At 43.9% G+C, this 17,173-nt stretch overlaps 1 protein-coding gene across 1 annotated transcript in view; it reads right to left on the bottom strand.

The window, feature by feature from the left end:
* The window catches only part of LOC106580420 (single-stranded DNA-binding protein 2), a 104,769-nt gene that overhangs the window by 8,018 nt on the left and 79,578 nt on the right, over positions 1 to 17,173 (bottom strand). Inside the window, exons 5-9 of the mRNA XM_014161461.3 lie at positions 14,627 to 14,716; positions 1,987 to 2,046; positions 1,581 to 1,644; positions 1,423 to 1,493; positions 1,126 to 1,193 (exon numbers count right to left, since the gene is read on the bottom strand). Coding sequence (XP_014016936.1) covers positions 1,126 to 1,193; positions 1,423 to 1,493; positions 1,581 to 1,644; positions 1,987 to 2,046; positions 14,627 to 14,716 — 353 coding nt within the window. The remainder of the gene's footprint in view (positions 1 to 1,125; positions 1,194 to 1,422; positions 1,494 to 1,580; positions 1,645 to 1,986; positions 2,047 to 14,626; positions 14,717 to 17,173) is intronic.

Genomic DNA, 17,173 nt, shown 5'->3' on the forward strand with positions numbered 1-17,173 from the left:
TAAAGAAGGATTTTTAAGCGTTGAGGCAATTGAGACATGGATTGTGTATGCGTGCCATTCAGAGGGTAAATGGGCAAGACAAAATATTGAAGTGCCTTTGAATGGAAAGGAAAGGGAAAGGGGGATACGTAGTCAATTGTACAACTGAATGCATTCAACTGAAATGTGTCTTCCGCATTTAACCCAACACCTCTGAATGGGGTATGGTAAAAAGTGCCAGGCGCACCGATTTGTGTCAAGAACTGTAACACTGCTGGGTTTTTCACGCTCAACAGTTTCCTGTGTATCAATAATGGTCCACCACCCAAAGGACATTCAGTCAACTTGACTCAACTGTGGGAAGCATTGGAGTGATCATGGGCTCAACATGGACTCAATAGTAGAAAGGTGTTCTTAATGTTTTGTACTCTCAATGTATACATGAGTTGCTTACCAAAATGACATTGAATGTTCATGAGTGGCCTAGTTACAGTTTCAACTTAAATCTGCTTGAATAGCTAAGGCAAGACTTGAAAATGGCTGTGTAGCAATGATCAACAACCAACTTGACAGAGCTTGAAGAATTTTAAAATAATAATTTTAAAATATTGTACAATCCAGGTGTGCAAAGCTCTTAGAGACTTACCCAGAAAGACTCACAGCTGTAATCGCTGCCAAAGGTGATTCTAACATGAATTGACTCAGGGGTGTAAATACTTAGGTAAATTAGATATTTCTGTATTTCATTTTCAATACATTTGCAAACATTTCTAAAAACATGTTTTCACTTTGTCATTATGGGGTATTGTGTATAGATGGGTTGAGATATATTTTGAATTCGGGCTGTAACAACAAAATGTGGAATAAGTCAAGGGGTATGAACACTTTCCAAAGGCACTGTATGTGTAGTATTGCAGGAACATTTTCTCTCAGCCTCATGGAAGAAGGTGTTGAATAGCATGAGATTAGCTATAATACTTGCAAAACTGCGGTATGCCACTGCTATGTGTGTGTGTGTGTGTGTCTGCACGTGCGTGCGTGCACGTGTGTGTTTATGTTTGAAGTGTGTGTATGTATTGTATGTTTGTACTGTATTTGAACCCAGGTCTGGTGCATGCGTGTGTGTGTTGATGACAGAGTGCTCACATGTTCATGCCAGGCATCCCAGGGCCAACCAGTGCATTGAGAGGTGGTCTCATCCCTCCACCGTAGTTCTGGAAGAGAGAATCCCAAGGCCAAATGTCAAATTACCGTAATGTAATGTACACATACATCAAACAGGTTTCCACAGGTGGTATATCATAGTATACTACCACACATGTACATACTGTATATAAACACATATATACAAATATATTCACCCACCTACAAACAAACTCAAATGTGACAGAAGGAGTTTAAAGTTATGCATACTGTACCTGGAGATTTCATTCAATCACATACCTGTGGCCCAAGAGAGACCATCCCTCTGGGGGGAGTCATTCGCTGCATGGGCCCCCCCATATTTGGATGCCCTGAAAGAATAGAGAGCCATCAGCCTTCAGCCTGTGTGTGTGTGTGTGTGTGTGTAAGAGTCTGTGGTGTGTATGTGTGAGACCCACCTTGTTGTCTCGTGGGGTCCATTCCGCTGGGTAGCATAGGCTGGTTACCAGGGACCCCCATTGCCTGTGCCAAAATTATCATCATCATCATGATCATCACAGAATATCACACATCATCACTAACATATACTAAATATGAGGAGCTATACACACAATCATTCCAAAACACAGTCAAAGAGGGTAAGAAAAGACAAGATAATGTGGTCAAGTAAGGTATAAAGAAAAACACCCTCTTTGACTGTAAGACAAGACAACATAATGTGGTCAAGTAAGGTATAAAGAGAAGCAGATATAAGTGAAATAAAAAGGACAGGTCAGGATATAAAGAAGTCTTATAGACAGACGTACAATGGAACATTAGAATACATTTCCTATTGCAACCTGAGGAGGGCATCAGTGATCTTACCTGATTGGGTATTCTGAGAGGAGGTCTGGGCCCACCAGGGTAACGAGGCGACATGAACGACTGTGAAGGTACACACACACACACACACACACACACACACACACACACACACACACACACACACAGAAGGAGAGAGTTGGGATAGAGGAAGGTAGAGTTAGGGAGAGAGATAGACTGTTGGAAAAATATAAAGTATATGATGATGAATACTAGCGATGTTAGTATGACAGTCAGTCATCATGACCAGGCACCTGCACAGATAGCACCCTAGGCGTGCTGGAGCACCTGTCCTTTTGCCCGTCTATGAAAAAAGTGCCCTTTTGTACGGATTACTTTTTATTTTTAGTCTCTTTCTCTATTGTAACTTTAGATGTAACAACTTGCCCATCAAACTAGAACATTTCTCATAATGTTGTAATGAATCTTTAAAAAAGACCCTCCTCCGCCCGATCTGCCCCCGCAAGTGCAGCGGTGCCCATATGCTGCTGCGCTCATCCTGCATGCACAAGCTACCTACTGGCGGTTACTTTGGAGTTGCTAGCATGTGTTGTTTCACAGTCAGGGAAGAGGACATCTGCAGTTTGACTGTTTGTCAGCAGCAGAACAAATTCAAATCAGGTAAACACTAGTTAGCTTGTTTTAACAGATTAGCCTTGCTAACTAGCTGATTCATAACCTACAACCTCGATGATCAGCTGATATAGCCCACCCCAGTAGTGCTTCTAGCAAAGACAGGCAACTTTTAACTAACTCCCTTTCATCTCTGTCCAAAGCTCTGTGCACGGCCCTGGTCACTTCCACAACTTCCATGACTAACTACATGTATATGTTTCAAACTATCAGTGTGTTTCCTGTAGGACTAAAATGTGTGAACTGTGTGTGAAATATAATTTTGCTATTGTGTGTGTCTGCTATCCAATGTCCACACCACACACAATAAACAGTCGCATAAATCTTGGGTTCAATTCAAACTAACCCAAATCCAGCCAATGATGTGAGCTACAGGGAGCAGTACCATAACACACCTCTAGGGAGCAGTACCATAACAGAGCCCTAGGGAGCAGTACCATAACACACCCCTAGAGACCAGTACCATAACACACCTCTAGAGAGCAGTACCATAACACACCTCTAGAGAGCAGTACCATAACACACCTCTAGAGAGCAGTACCATAACACACCTCTAGGGAGCAGTACCATAACAGAGCCCTAGGGAGCAGTACCATAACACACCCCTAGAGACCAGTACCATAACACACCTCTAGAGAGCAGTACCATAACACACCTCTAGGGAGCAGTACCATAACACACCTCTAGGGAGCAGTACCATAACACACCTCTAGGGAGCAGTACCATAACACACCTCTAGAGAGCAGTACCATAACACACCTCTAGAGAGCAGTACCATAAAACACCTCTAGAGAGCAGTACCATAACACACCTCTAGAGAGCAGTACCATAGCACACCTCTAGGGAGCAGTACCATAACACACCTCTAGGGAGCAGTACCATAACACACCTCTAGAGAGCAGTACCATAACACACCTCTAGAGAGCAGTACCATAACACACCTCTAGAGAGCAGTACCATAACACACCTCTAGGGAGCAGTACCATAACACACCTCTAGAGAGCAGTACCATAACACACCTCTAGGGAGCAGTACTATAACACACCTCTAGAGAGCAGTACCATAACACACCTCTAGGGAGCAGTACCATAACACACCTCTAGGGAGCAGTACCATAACACACCTCTAGAGAGCAGTACCATAACACACCTCTAGGGAGCATTACCATAACACACCTCTAGAGAGCAGTACCATAACACACCTCTAGAGAGCAGTACCATAACACACCTCTAGGGAGCATTACCATAACACACCTCTAGGGAGCATTACCATAACACACCTCTAGAGAGCAGTACCATAACACACCCCTAGAGAGCAGTACCATAACACACCTCTAGAGAGCAGTACCATAAAACACCTCTAGAGAGCAGTACCATAACACACCTCTAGAGAGCAGTACCATAACACACCTCTAGAGAGCAGTACCATAACACACCTCTAGAGAGCAGTACCATAACACACCTCTAGAGAGCAGTACCATAACACACCTCTAGAGAGCAGTACCATAACACACCTCTAGGGAGCATTACCATAACACACCCCTAGGGAGCAGTACCATAACAGAGCCCTAGGGAGCAGTACCATAACACACCTCTAGAGAGCAGTACCATAACACACCTCTAGAGAGCAGTACCATAACACACCTCTAGAGAGCAGTACCATAACACACCTCTAGAGAGCAGTACCATAACACACCTCTAGAGAGCAGTACCATAACACACCTCTAGGGAGCAGTACCATAACACACCTCTAGAGAGCAGTACCATAACACACCTCTAGGGAGCAGTACCATAACACACCTCTAGAGAGCAGTACCATAACACACCTCTAGAGAGCAGTACCATAACACACCCCTAGAGAGCAGTACCATAACACACCTCTAGAGAGCAGTACCATAACACACCTCTAGAGAGCAGTACCATAACACACCTCTAGAGAGCAGTACCATAACACACCTCTAGGGAGCAGTACCATAACACACCTCTAGAGAGCAGTACCATAACACACCTCTAGAGAGCAGTACCATAAAACACCGCTAGAGAGCAGTACCATAACACACCTCTAGAGAGTAATGTTGGACAATCTATTAGTTGACATCTAGCTCCTCTGCCACATGCTTTCCTCTCCGTTTGGATCCAAGTGAAATTGTCATTTGACTAAGTTTGGATCCAAATGAAATGGTCATTGACTAAGTTTGGATCCAAATGAAATGGTCATTGACTAAGTTTGGATCCAAATGAAATGGTCATTGACTAAGTTTGGATCCAAATAAAATGGTCATTGACTAAGTTTGGATCCAAATGAAATGGTCATTGACTAAGTTTGGATCCAAATGAAATGGTCATTGACTAAGTTTGGATCCAAATGAAATGGTCATTGACTAAGTTTGGATCCAAATGAAATGATCATTGACTAATTACAATACAGAGATGATCATGCACTATTATGCTTCAAAAGCAAATGGTCTCATGTTTAACACTTTTATTTCAGCCCTTAAAAATATAAAATGACCTCGACACTTGCGTGTCATCAGAGCACAAACAAATATACACAAATAAGATAGCGAACTTCCTTGGCTGCTATGATAGCCAGTTAAAAGAGCCTTTGGGTTTGTGGAGTGGCAGGCAAGTGGCAGTGAGTGTGGTGGTGTGTACAACTGCGTGAATCTTGCTAGGACAGAGGAGAGACCAGCTCTCAGACTCTAAAGGAAGAGGTTGTTGCCCTCATCCGGAGATGCACGCCATCCCTATGGTAGTGCCCAGGGACACAGTGCTTAATGGCAGAGTGGCAGATTGTGGGCATGAGCCTATAAGCAAGAAATGCAAACACCAGCTGGTTGACAGAGCATCGGGCCATCTCTATGCGCTTGTTGATGTCCTCCTCCCATTGGAACATCCAACTCCTCCGCTGACCAATGTCAGAGTAGACCACTGTTGACCCAGAGAACATTCAGGTGACTACCTCCAAATCCGCTCGCATCTGACGCACCAGGGCTGTCACCTTTGTGTGTCCCAAGTCATTTCCACCGAGGTGGATGACTATGATGTCAGGGGGAGCAGCAGCACCTCTGCTGGTGCAGAACATGGAGCAGTATGCCCCGCTTCATTCCTCGCTCTCCGAGCCACCTAATCAATTGAAAGGTTGTGATGTTTTCCAACCGCCCTGGCACGTTTACATTTACGTCATTTAGCAGACGCTCTTATCCAGAGCGACTTACAAATTGGTGCATTCACCTTATGATATTCAGTGGAACAACCACTTTACAATAGTACATCTATATCTTTTTGGGGGGGGGAGGGTTAGAAGGATTACTTAATCCTATCCCAGGTATTCCTTAAAGAGGTGGGGTTTCAGGTGTCTCCGGAAGGTGGTGACTGACTCAGCTGTCCTGGCGTCGTGAGGGAGCTTGTTCCACCATTGGGGTGCCAGAGCAGCGAACAGTTTTGACTGGGCTGAGCGGGAACTGTGCTTCCGCAGAGGTAGGGAGGCGAGCAGGCCAGAGGTGGATGAACGCAGTGCCCTTCTTTGGGTGTAGGGACTGATCAGAGCCTGAAGGTACGGAGGTGCCGTTCCCCTCACAGCTCCGTAGGCAAGCACCATGGTCTTGTAGCAGATGCGAGTTTCAACTGGAAGCCAGTGGAGTGTGCGGAGGAGCGGGGAGACGTGCAAGAACTTGGGAAGGTTGAAAACCAGACGGGCTGCGGCGTTCTGGATGAGTTGTAGGGGTTTAATGGCACAGGCAGGGAGCCCCGCCAACAGCGAGTTGCAGTAATCCAGACGGGATTGGCACGCTTCTCAAACCAGTGGATTCACGAATGCCCAACAAGCCACAGTCTTCATGCCGACATCCATGTTGATGAATCAGTAAATGCCTGGAAGCCCAGGAAAAAAGGGTGCGAAATGTAGTAGTAGTATAGACGTGGAATGAATAGTACTGCATTCTAATTGAAAATTATCATAAGCAGATTCCTTTCTTGCTCCCGTTTCAAGGACAAGAAACAATTTTCTGTATGTTTCTCATTTTTCTAGACAACATTCCTATTGAAGCACCAAGTCCAATCTGTTCTACCTGTTGTATTTCTATGAGCATCAACGTAAGGCGTTATCTCTACTCTGAGGATCTCCTGTCAGACTTTCACTCTCTCCCTTTTTATCTCTGTGATAGGCTAATTTACTTTTAATGCTGTGTTATGTTGTACTATAATTTAGTAAAATCACCTTCCGGTGTAAAAACCCTGGAAATTAGAAAGACAAAACTGTTTTAAGTGAGAAGTATTGGCATTGGTCTGAGCACCACAATGCCTACTTCATGTTCTCCAGCACACAGCTACTATAGTAGCTATGTTGGTCTGTCTATTGTACTTCAAACAAGGTGTATGCAGGTTTCTTAGGATTGTGACGACACACACACACACACACAAACAAACACACACACACGATAAGACACGAGCTCTACACACACGTACACATGGATTTTGTATTGTAGATATGTGGTAGTAGAGTAGTGGCCCAGGGGAACACAATGTGTTGTGAAAAGTGTTGTGAAATTGAATCTCATGTATTATTTTAAATTGTATATAACTGCCTTAATGTTACTGGGCCCCAGGCAGCAGCTAATGGGGATCCTTAATCAATAAAAATCCTTAATAAATACAAACCTTCTCAAACAATGTAATTCATACTCTTAGATAAGGTTCTCCCACAATTTTTTAATTTTTTATTTCACCTTTATTTAACCAGGTGTAAACCAGAACAAGTTCTCATTTACAAGTGTGACCTGGCCAAGATAAAGTAAAGCAGTTCGACACATACAACAACACAGAGTTACACATGGAATAAACAAACATACAGTCATTAATACAGTAGAAAAAGTCTATATACAGTGTGTGCAAATGCGGTAAGAGAAGGGAGGTAAGGCAATAAAAAGGCCATGGTGTCAAAGTAATTACAATATAGCAATTCAACACTGGAGTGATAGATGTGCAGAAGATGAATGTGCAAGTAGAGATACTGGGGTTCAAAGGAGCAAAATAAAAGAAAAAATACAGTATGGGGATGAGGTAGTTGGATGTGCTATTTACAGATGGGCTATGTACAGGTGCAGTGATCTGTGAGCTGCTCTGACAGCTGGTGCTTAAAGTTAGTGAGGGAGATATGAGTCTCTGCCTTCAGTGATTTTTGCAATTCGTTCCAGTCATTGGCAGCGGAGAACAGGAAGGAAAGGCGACCAAAGGAGGAATTGGCTTTGGGGGTGACCAGTGAAATATACCTGCTGGAGCGCGTGCTACGGGTGGGTGCTGCTATGGTGACCAGTGCGCTTAGATAAGGCGGGGCTTTACCTATCAAAGACTTATAGATGACCTGGAGCCAGTGTGTTTGGCGACGAGTATGAAGCGAGGGCCAGCCAACGAGAGCGTACAGGTCACAGTGGTGGGTAGTATATGGGGCTTTGGTGACAAAACGGATGGCACTGTGATAGACTGCATCCAATTTGTTGAGTAGACTGTTGGAGGCTATTTTGTAAATTACATCGCCGAAGTCGAGGATCGGTAGGATAGTCAGTTTTACGAGGGTATGTTTGGCAGCATGAGTGAAGGATGCTTTGTTGTGAAATAGGAAGCCGATTCTAGATTTAATTTTGGATTGGAGATGCTTAATGTGAGTCTGGAAGGAGAGTTTACAGTCTAACCAGACACCTAGGTATTTGTAGTTGTCCACATATTCTAAGTCAGAACCGTCCAGGTGGACAGGTGTGGGCAGCGATCGGTTGAAGAGCATGCATTTCGTTTTACTTGCATTTAAGAGCAGTTGGAGGCCACGGAAGGAGAGTTGTATGGCATTGAAGCTTGTCTGGAGGTTAGTTAACACAGTGTCTAAAGAAAGGCCAGAAGAATACAGAATGGTGACGTCTGCGCAGAGGTGGATCAGAGAATCACCAGCAGCAAGAGCGACATCACTGATGTATACAGAGAAAAGAGTCGGCTCGAGAATTGAACCCTGTGGCACCCCCATAGAGACTGCCAGAGGTCCGGACAACAGGCCCTCCAATTTGACACACTGAACTCTATCAGAAAAGTAGTTGGTGAACCAAGCGAGGCAGTCATTTGAGAAACCAAGGCTGTTGAGTCTGCCGATAAGAATTTGGTGATTGACAGAGTCGAAAGCCTTGGCCATGTCGATGAATATGACTGCACAGTATTGTCTCTTATCGATGGCGGTTATGATATTGTTTAGGACCTTGAGTGTGGCTGAGGTGCACCCATGACCAGCTTGGAAACCAGATTGCATAGCGGAGAAGGTGCGGTGGGATTCTAAATGGTCGGTAATCTGTTTGTTAACTTGGCTTTCAAAGACCTTAGAAAGGCAGGGTAGGATAGATATAGGTCTGTAGCAGTTTGGGTCTAGATTGTCTCCCCATTTGAAGAGGGGGATGACCGTGGCAGCTTTCCAATCTTTGGGAATCTCAGACTATACGAAAGAGAGGTTGAACAGGCTAGTAATAGGGGTTGCAACAATTTCGGCAGATCATTTTAGAAAGATAGGGTCCAGATTGTCTAGCCCGGCTGATTTGTAGGGGTCCAGATTTTGCAGCCCTTTCAGAACATCAGCTATCTGGATTTGGGTGAAAGAGAAATGGGGAGGCTTGGGCGAGTTGCTGTGGGAGGTGCGGGGCTGTTGACCGGGGTAGGGGTAACCAGGTGGAAAGCATGGCCAGCCGTAGAAAAATGCTTTTGAAATTCTCAATTATCGTGGATTTATCGGTGGTGACAGTCTTTCCTAGCCTCAGTGCAGTGGGCAGCTCGGAGGAAGTGCTCTTATTCTCCATGGACTTTACAGTGTCCCAAAACTTTTTTGAGTTTGTGCTACAGGATGCAAATTTCTGTTTGAAAAAGCTAACCTTAGCTTTCCTAAATGCCTGCTGCTTCCTATCTTCCCTGAAAAGTTGCATATTACGTGGGCTATTCGATGCTAATGCAGTACGCCACAGGATGTTTTTGTGCTGGTCAAGGGCAGTCAGGTCTGGAGTGAACCAAGGGCTATATCTGTTCCTGGTTCGTCATTTTTTGAATGGGGCATGCTTATTTAAGATGGTGAGGAAAGCACTTTTAAAGAATAACCAGGCATCCTCTACTGACGGGATGAGGTCAATATCCTTCCAGGATACCCGGGCCAGGTCGATTAGAAAGGCCTGCTCGCTGAAGTGTTTTAGGGAGCATTTGACAGTGATGAGGGGTGGTCGTTTGACCGCAGACCCATTACGGATGCAGGCAATGAGGCAGTGATCGCTGAGATCTTAGTTGAAGACAGCAGAGGTGTATTTGGAGGGCAAATTGGTTAGGATGATATCTATGAGGGTGCCCGTGTTTACGGATTTGGGGTTGTACCTGGTAGGTTAATTGACAATTTGTGTGAGATTGAGGGCATCAAGCTTAGATTGTAGGATAGCCGGGGTGTTAAGAATGTCCCAGTTTAGGTCACCTAGCAGCACGAGCTCTGAAGATAGATGGGGGGCAATCAATTCACATATGGTGTCCAGAGCACAGCTGGGGGCAGAGGGTGGTCTATAGCAAGCGGCAACGGTGAGAGACTTGTTTCTGGAAAGGTGGATTTTTAAAAGTAGAAGCTCGAATTGTTTGGGTACAGATCTGGAATGTAAGATATAACTCTGCAGGCCATCTCTGCAGTAGATTGCAACTCCGCCCCCTTTGGCAGTTCTATCTTGTCGGAAAATGTTATAGTTAGGGATGGAAGTTTCAGGGTTTTTGGTGGTCTTCCTAAGCCAGGATTCAGACACGGTTAGGACATCCAGGTTGGTAGAGTGTGCTAAAGCAGTGAATAAAACAAACTTAGGGAGAAGGCTTCTAATGTTAACATGCATGAAACCAAGGCTTTACGGTTACAGAAGTCAACAGATGAGAGCACCTGGGGAATAGGAGTGGAGCTAGGCACTGCAGGGCCTGGATTAACCTCTACATCATTAGAGGAACAGAGGAGAAGTAGGATAAGGCTAAAGGCTATAAGAACTGGTCGTCTAGTACGTTCGGAACAGAGAGTAAAAGGAGCAGGTTTCTGGGCGCAATAGAATAGATTCGAGGCATAATGTACAGACAAAGGTATGGTAGGATGTGAATACAGTGGAGGTAAACCTAGGCATTGAGTGATGATGAGAGAGATATTGTCTCTAGAAACATCATTTAAACCAGGTGATGTCACCGCATGTGTGGGAGGTGGAACTAACGGGTTAGCTAAGGCATATTGAGCAGAGCTAGAGGCTCTACAGTGAAATAAGACAATAATCACTAACCAGAACAGCAATGGACAAGGCATATTGACATTATGGAGAGACAAGCGTAGCCGAGTGATCATAGGGGTCCAGTGTCTAGTTAGGCTGGCTGGAGACACGGCGATTCAGACAGCTAGTGGGCCGGGGATAGCAAGCTAGCAGAACGGCCTTAGAGGGACGTCACGACGGAAGAAGTCTGTTGTAGCCTCCTCGTGCGGTTACGTCGGCAGACCAGTCGTGATGGATTAGTAAAGGGGTCCAGTCCCATTGGCAAAATAGGTATAGTGGCCCAAGAAATTGGTCGATGGATCTCTTCAGCTAACAGTCCAATATGCTCTAGACAGCTAGCGTGCCGCGGCTAGCAGATGGGCATTCAGGGGACTTCGCGACGGAGGGGCCAATAATGTGACTTGTACTGCACACAAGGTAAAGTATTGGATTTTTACATTTCACACACCACACCTTCTCAAACAGCCTAATAAATACTCTTCAGAGGGATAAATTGGACTTTACAGTCTCTTACTATTAAAATAATGTATATATATCAATAGGCTGTGTGTATTTTTAGATATAGGCCTATAGAGCCCCACAGTGGAGGTGTCATAAAACCTAGTTGTCAAAAGGGAAATGGTTCGAATTGTTTCTCCACCATTCATTTTTCCCATAGGGAATTTTAGAAACACTTAAAATATGGGATGTGTTTCATGTAGGCTTACCCTGGCATGACGTTCGGATAACCATATAAACCTCTCTCGGACTAGGTGACTAATATATTTGGCTCTATTTGCTCTCAGATTCGAAAAAACTAATCAGCATCAAAGTAGATATAATGCAAGACTACAAATCCCTGCAAGCTCCTACACATCATCTCCAGCTAGCAGACACCTTTGCTAACAGGCATTGTGTCAATTTAAAACTTGCACAAGACAATTCACAGAATTGTCAATTTAAAGAAATGTTGCCAATTTATTCATTACAAAATGTAACTAACATTAAACAGTTAATCCAGATATTCTTAACTTTGCCTTGATGCAGCAGTCTCGTCCAGATCATGGCATTTGTAGTTCTTTATGATAGCCACATTAGCAGCTAATTAGTGTTCCATTTTTGTGGGGTAAATACAGGCAAATATATTGCTAAAAGTCACCTAGTCCTAGAGAGATTTACATGGTTCTCAAAACGTCACGCCAGGGTAAGCCTACACAAAACACAGCCCTTATCTGAAGTGTTTCTAAAATCCCCTAAAAAATGAATGGTGGAAAAGCAATTGCAACCATTTCCTTGTTTGACCGGTAGGTTTTATGGGTATTCTGACTCATACTGTGGTACTCTATTGTATGCCTAAATGTAGAATCACCATCTTTACTGAAAAAACAAATACAAACAGAACTTTAAGCTACATATTCATTTGAAAGAGGTCATGAATTGTCCATTGATATGCACAGCAATTGATAAAAGAGGACCATGTTTGCAAAACAAGTGGATTAGAGTTTATGTCAAAATTCCACTAATTAGCTAATGGTTACAGAAATCAGGAATGCAGACAGATTCTATAGACCTCTCTAACTATATGAGTAACTGTGTCCAACACACCACCACATGTTATGTTGCACATCTACTGACCAAAAAAAGCATGTGACTATGAAATGTATATTTTTCTCAATTACATATATTGCAAAATAAATAAAAATAAACGGCAAAGAACAACAGGCAGGTACCACATAAAGTACGACAAGACAAAACAGCTCACTCAATCAAGCCTTATGGTCTTCTAAGTATAAAAGTAAAGCTTGCTTTCGTATAATAAAAAAGGCTTGAAAAAGTAATGGACTGGGATAATGTCTTAATGCGGTGTGTGAAGAATCCATTACTTTACCTTGTATGCAATACAAATTGCATTATTGTGGAAGCACCTTATCGTAGAATATGAATCACACTGTTTGAGAAGGTTTGAATCCTAAGCAACCTGCCTACACATTGTTTGAAGTACAATAGACCAACATAGCTACTGTGTTGCACCAATTTGTAAGTCGCTCTGGATAAGAGCGTCTGCTAAATGACGTAAATGTAATGTAAATGTACTGTAGTAGGTCAAAGCTGGAAAACCTTGGTAGAGCATGGGTGAAGTAAGCATTCTGGTGCTCATGTGAATTTCAGACCAATGCCTACTTCACTTAAAACATATTTTTTGGTTTCTAATGAATCAATATGGACTGGCAGTCGATGTGTGTGTGTGTGTGTGTGTGTGTGTGTGTGTGTGTGTGTGTGTGTGTGTGTGTGTGTGTGTGTGTGTGTGTGTGCGCGTGTGTGTCTGTCAGTAAGCGCTTTTGATGTGGTCAGTTTGTTTGTCTGTTGATCATTCAGTAAGGCCTCCGCCTCTCTCTTGGATCGTGATTGGCCTTGACAAGAAATAATATTAAAAGATGGATCCAAAAAAACAATTATTGATTTTCAGGAAGGATGGGGGGACAAGGGTGAGGTGGAAAAAGGTGTGTTTTGACTCAAGTTGGAGTTTTCTGAAAAGCTGATCTTAAAAATGAAGGCTATTGATCTTAGTGTCAGAGTTAGAATGTTAATGGCATTTAATCAATCTGCTGCCAGCCATCTGACTCCTGTAGTGTAAAAAGACTGACTGACTGCCTGAGATAGGAGGTTCATAGTGCCCTGGGGTTGCAAAGGAAGGATATATTACTGTAAACTTTGGAAATACAGGTAGCCATCTCCATCCAAACCAGCACAGACACACACACAAACACACGGACACACACACACCTCTGCACATGCATGCATTAACACACACACTGGCATGCAAACACACAATCAAATCTACTCCTACGGCAAATCTGTGTGCAGTTGCAAACCGTAGTCGGGCTTTTTTATGGCGGTTTTGGAGCAGTGGCTTCTTCCTTGCTGAGTGGCCTTTCAGGTTATGTCGATATAGGACTTGTTTTACTATGGATATAGATACTTTTGTACCCGTTTCCTCCTGCATCTTCACAAGGTCCTTGATTTGCACTTTTCGCACCAAAGTACGTTCACCTCTAGGAGACAGAACGTGTCTCCTTCCTGAGCGGTATGACGGCTGCGTGGTCCCATGGTGTTTATACTTTTTTATTTGATTTTATTTCACCTTTATTTAACCAGGTAGGCTAGTTGAGAACAAGTTGGCGTACTATTGTTTGTACAGATGAATGTGGTACCTTCAGGCGTTTGGAAATTACTCCCAAGGATGAACCAGACTTGTGGAGGTCAACAATTTTTTTTCTGAGGTCTTGGCTGATTTCTTTTGATTTTCCCATGATATCAAGCAAAGAGGCACTGAGTTTGAAGGTAGGCCTTGAAATACATCCACAGATGCACCTCCAATTGACTCAAATTATGTCAATTAGCCTATCAGAAGCTTATAAAGCCATGACATCATTTTCTGGAATTTTCCAAGCTGTTTAAAGGCACATTCAACTTAGTGTATGTAAACTTTTGACCCACTGGAATTGTGATACAGTGAATTATAAGTTAAATAATCTGTCTGTAAACAATTGTTGAAATATTACTTGTGTCATGCACCAAGTAGATGTCTTAACCAACTTGCCAAAACTATAGTTTGTTAACAAGAAATTTGTGGAGTGGTTGAAAAACAAGTTTTAATGACTCCAACCTAAGTGTATGTAAACTTCTGACTTCAACTGTATATACTGTATGTATGTGTGTGTGTATGTGTGTGTGTACCTGGAAGAATCCTGGAGGTACGGGTCCCACTGGCATTCCCTCTCCTGGGGGAAGGTTCCCAAGGATGGGACTGGGAGCTGCTGCTGCACTCTGGAAGACAAACACACACACGCGCACACACACAAAGTCAGGTTAGATCATGAGGATGGTGTATCAGTGAGGCGGTACCTGTTAACAGAAAAGGTCCAAAGACATCCAACATTCCAACACCAGGTGACCCAAAGAAGAGCTGCCAATATCCCACAATATTTTAACCAACTCAAATTCACAGAACCCTAGTTAAATCCATAATCCAGCCCATGACTACCTATAATCCAGCCCATGACAATCTATAATCAGGCCCATGACTACCTATAATCCAGCCCATGACTACAACTAATCCAGCCCATGACTACAACTAATCCAGCCCTTGACTACAACTAATCCAGCCTATGACTACCTATATTCCAGGACATGACTACCTATAATCCAGCCCATGACTACCTATAATCCAGCCCATGACTACCTATAATTCAGGACATGACTACCTATAATCCAGGACATGGCTACCTATAATCCAGGACATGGCTACCTATAATCCAGGACATGGCTACCTATAATCCAGGACATGGCTACCTATAATCCAGGACATGGCTACCTATAATCCAGGACATGGCTACCTATAATCCAGGACATGACCATCTATAATCCAGCCCATGACTACCTATAATCCAGCCCATGACTACCTATAATCCAGGACATGGCTACCTATAATCCAGGACATGGCTACCTATAATCCAGCCCATGACTACCTATAATCCAGCCCATGACTACCTATAATCCAGCCCATGACTACCTATAATCCAGCCCATGACTACCTATAATCCAGCCCATGACTACCTATATTCCAGGACATGGCTACCTATAATCCAGGACATGGCTACCTATAATCCAGGACATGACTACCTATAATCCAGGACATGACTACCTATAATCCAGCCCATGACTACCTATAATCCAGCCCATGGCTACCTATAATCCAGCCCATGACTACCTATAATCCAGCCCATGACTACCTATAATCCAGCCCATGACAACCTATAATCCAGGACATGGCTACCTATAATCCAGGACATGGCTACCTATAATCCAGGACATGGCTACCTATAATCCAGGACATGGCTACCTATAATCCAGGACATGACTACCTATAATCCAGGACATGACTACCTATAATCCAGCCCATGACTACCTATAATCCAGCCCATGGCTACCTATATTCCAGGACATGGCTACCTATAATCCAGGACATGGCTACCTATAATCCAGGACATGACTACCTATAATCCAGCCCATGACTACCTATAATCCAGCCCATGACTACCTATAACCCAGCCCATGACTACCTATTATACAGGAGCAGATCATAACAGTAGCCCAGTTTGTTATCATGTCGTGATCAAACGAGTCTCCCCTCCGTCCTCTGTCTCTGTCTCAGTGGGCTCTTTCCTGTGTGTGTTCCTGACCTGGCACTGTGGCATCGTGGCAGGCCAGCCGCCCAGGTTATTTTTACTCTTTATATTGTTTTCTCTCAGACGGGTGGCGCGGGCACGTTTCACCACTGCCTCGGACTGCTTCCTGTGCTATAGTACAAACTCCCCAATATTACCAAGCTCCAAACACACCACCAGGCAACGGCTATGGGCAGGGAGGCAGGGAGATGGGCACGGACAGGAGCGTAATTAAGGGTCAAGGTTCAGAGGTAGGGGATGGAGGCGAGATGCTGGTGGCCCGCAAAGAGGTGGTGAGTGGTCCGACACATTGGTGAGTGATAGGGCATAGACTGTCTTCCCTTCCCACACACACACACACACACACACACACAGTCTCCCAAACATTACAATACCACAACCTCCACCTCTTAGTTAAGGTTTCTCTGCACAGACAACATATAGGATTCTTCTAATGTATACTATCAACTGTTAATAGTCAGAAATGAACAGTATCAGTATCAGCAGCTTTGTATCAAACGTGGTCCGCAAAACAATAAACATTTCAGTAAATGCAATTTCTTGCTGTTTGTTTGCATATCTTCTCACTCCCTTTCTCCCCCTTCTCTGCCTCTCTCTCCACCCCTCCACTCTTTCCTGTCATCTCTCTGTCGTCCTCTCTCCCCCTCTTCCTTCATCCTCTACCTCTCCCTCCTTAGGCATAGACTGTGAGACAGACTCAAACTCTGAAGTTTCCGCTGGCTGATTTTTTAGGTCAGACTGCAACACAGTTACTAATCAGAGCCAAGATAATGGCAAACTACTCCCACCCCACTGTGTGGGGACAGGATACATACAGTTATTGTGTTGAAATTGCACTGCTCTACGTAAACAGAGTGTGTGTATTTGGCTTAAACAAATGAAGGTATGGATGTAAGGCTCAGTGGCGGAGAACATTGTTCAGGACAGGTGTGTGGCATATGTGTTTGTGTGTTCACAGTACTGCACTCTCTCTGGGAATGGTAGTGTTCTTTTCCCTGCCTTCATTTCTCCTCTCACTCCGGATTACCCAGCATGC

This window comes from Salmo salar, chromosome 20 (genome assembly GCF_965601325.2).
Source record: "Salmo salar chromosome 20, fSalSal1, whole genome shotgun sequence".
Lineage (NCBI taxonomy): Eukaryota > Metazoa > Chordata > Actinopteri > Salmoniformes > Salmonidae > Salmo > Salmo salar.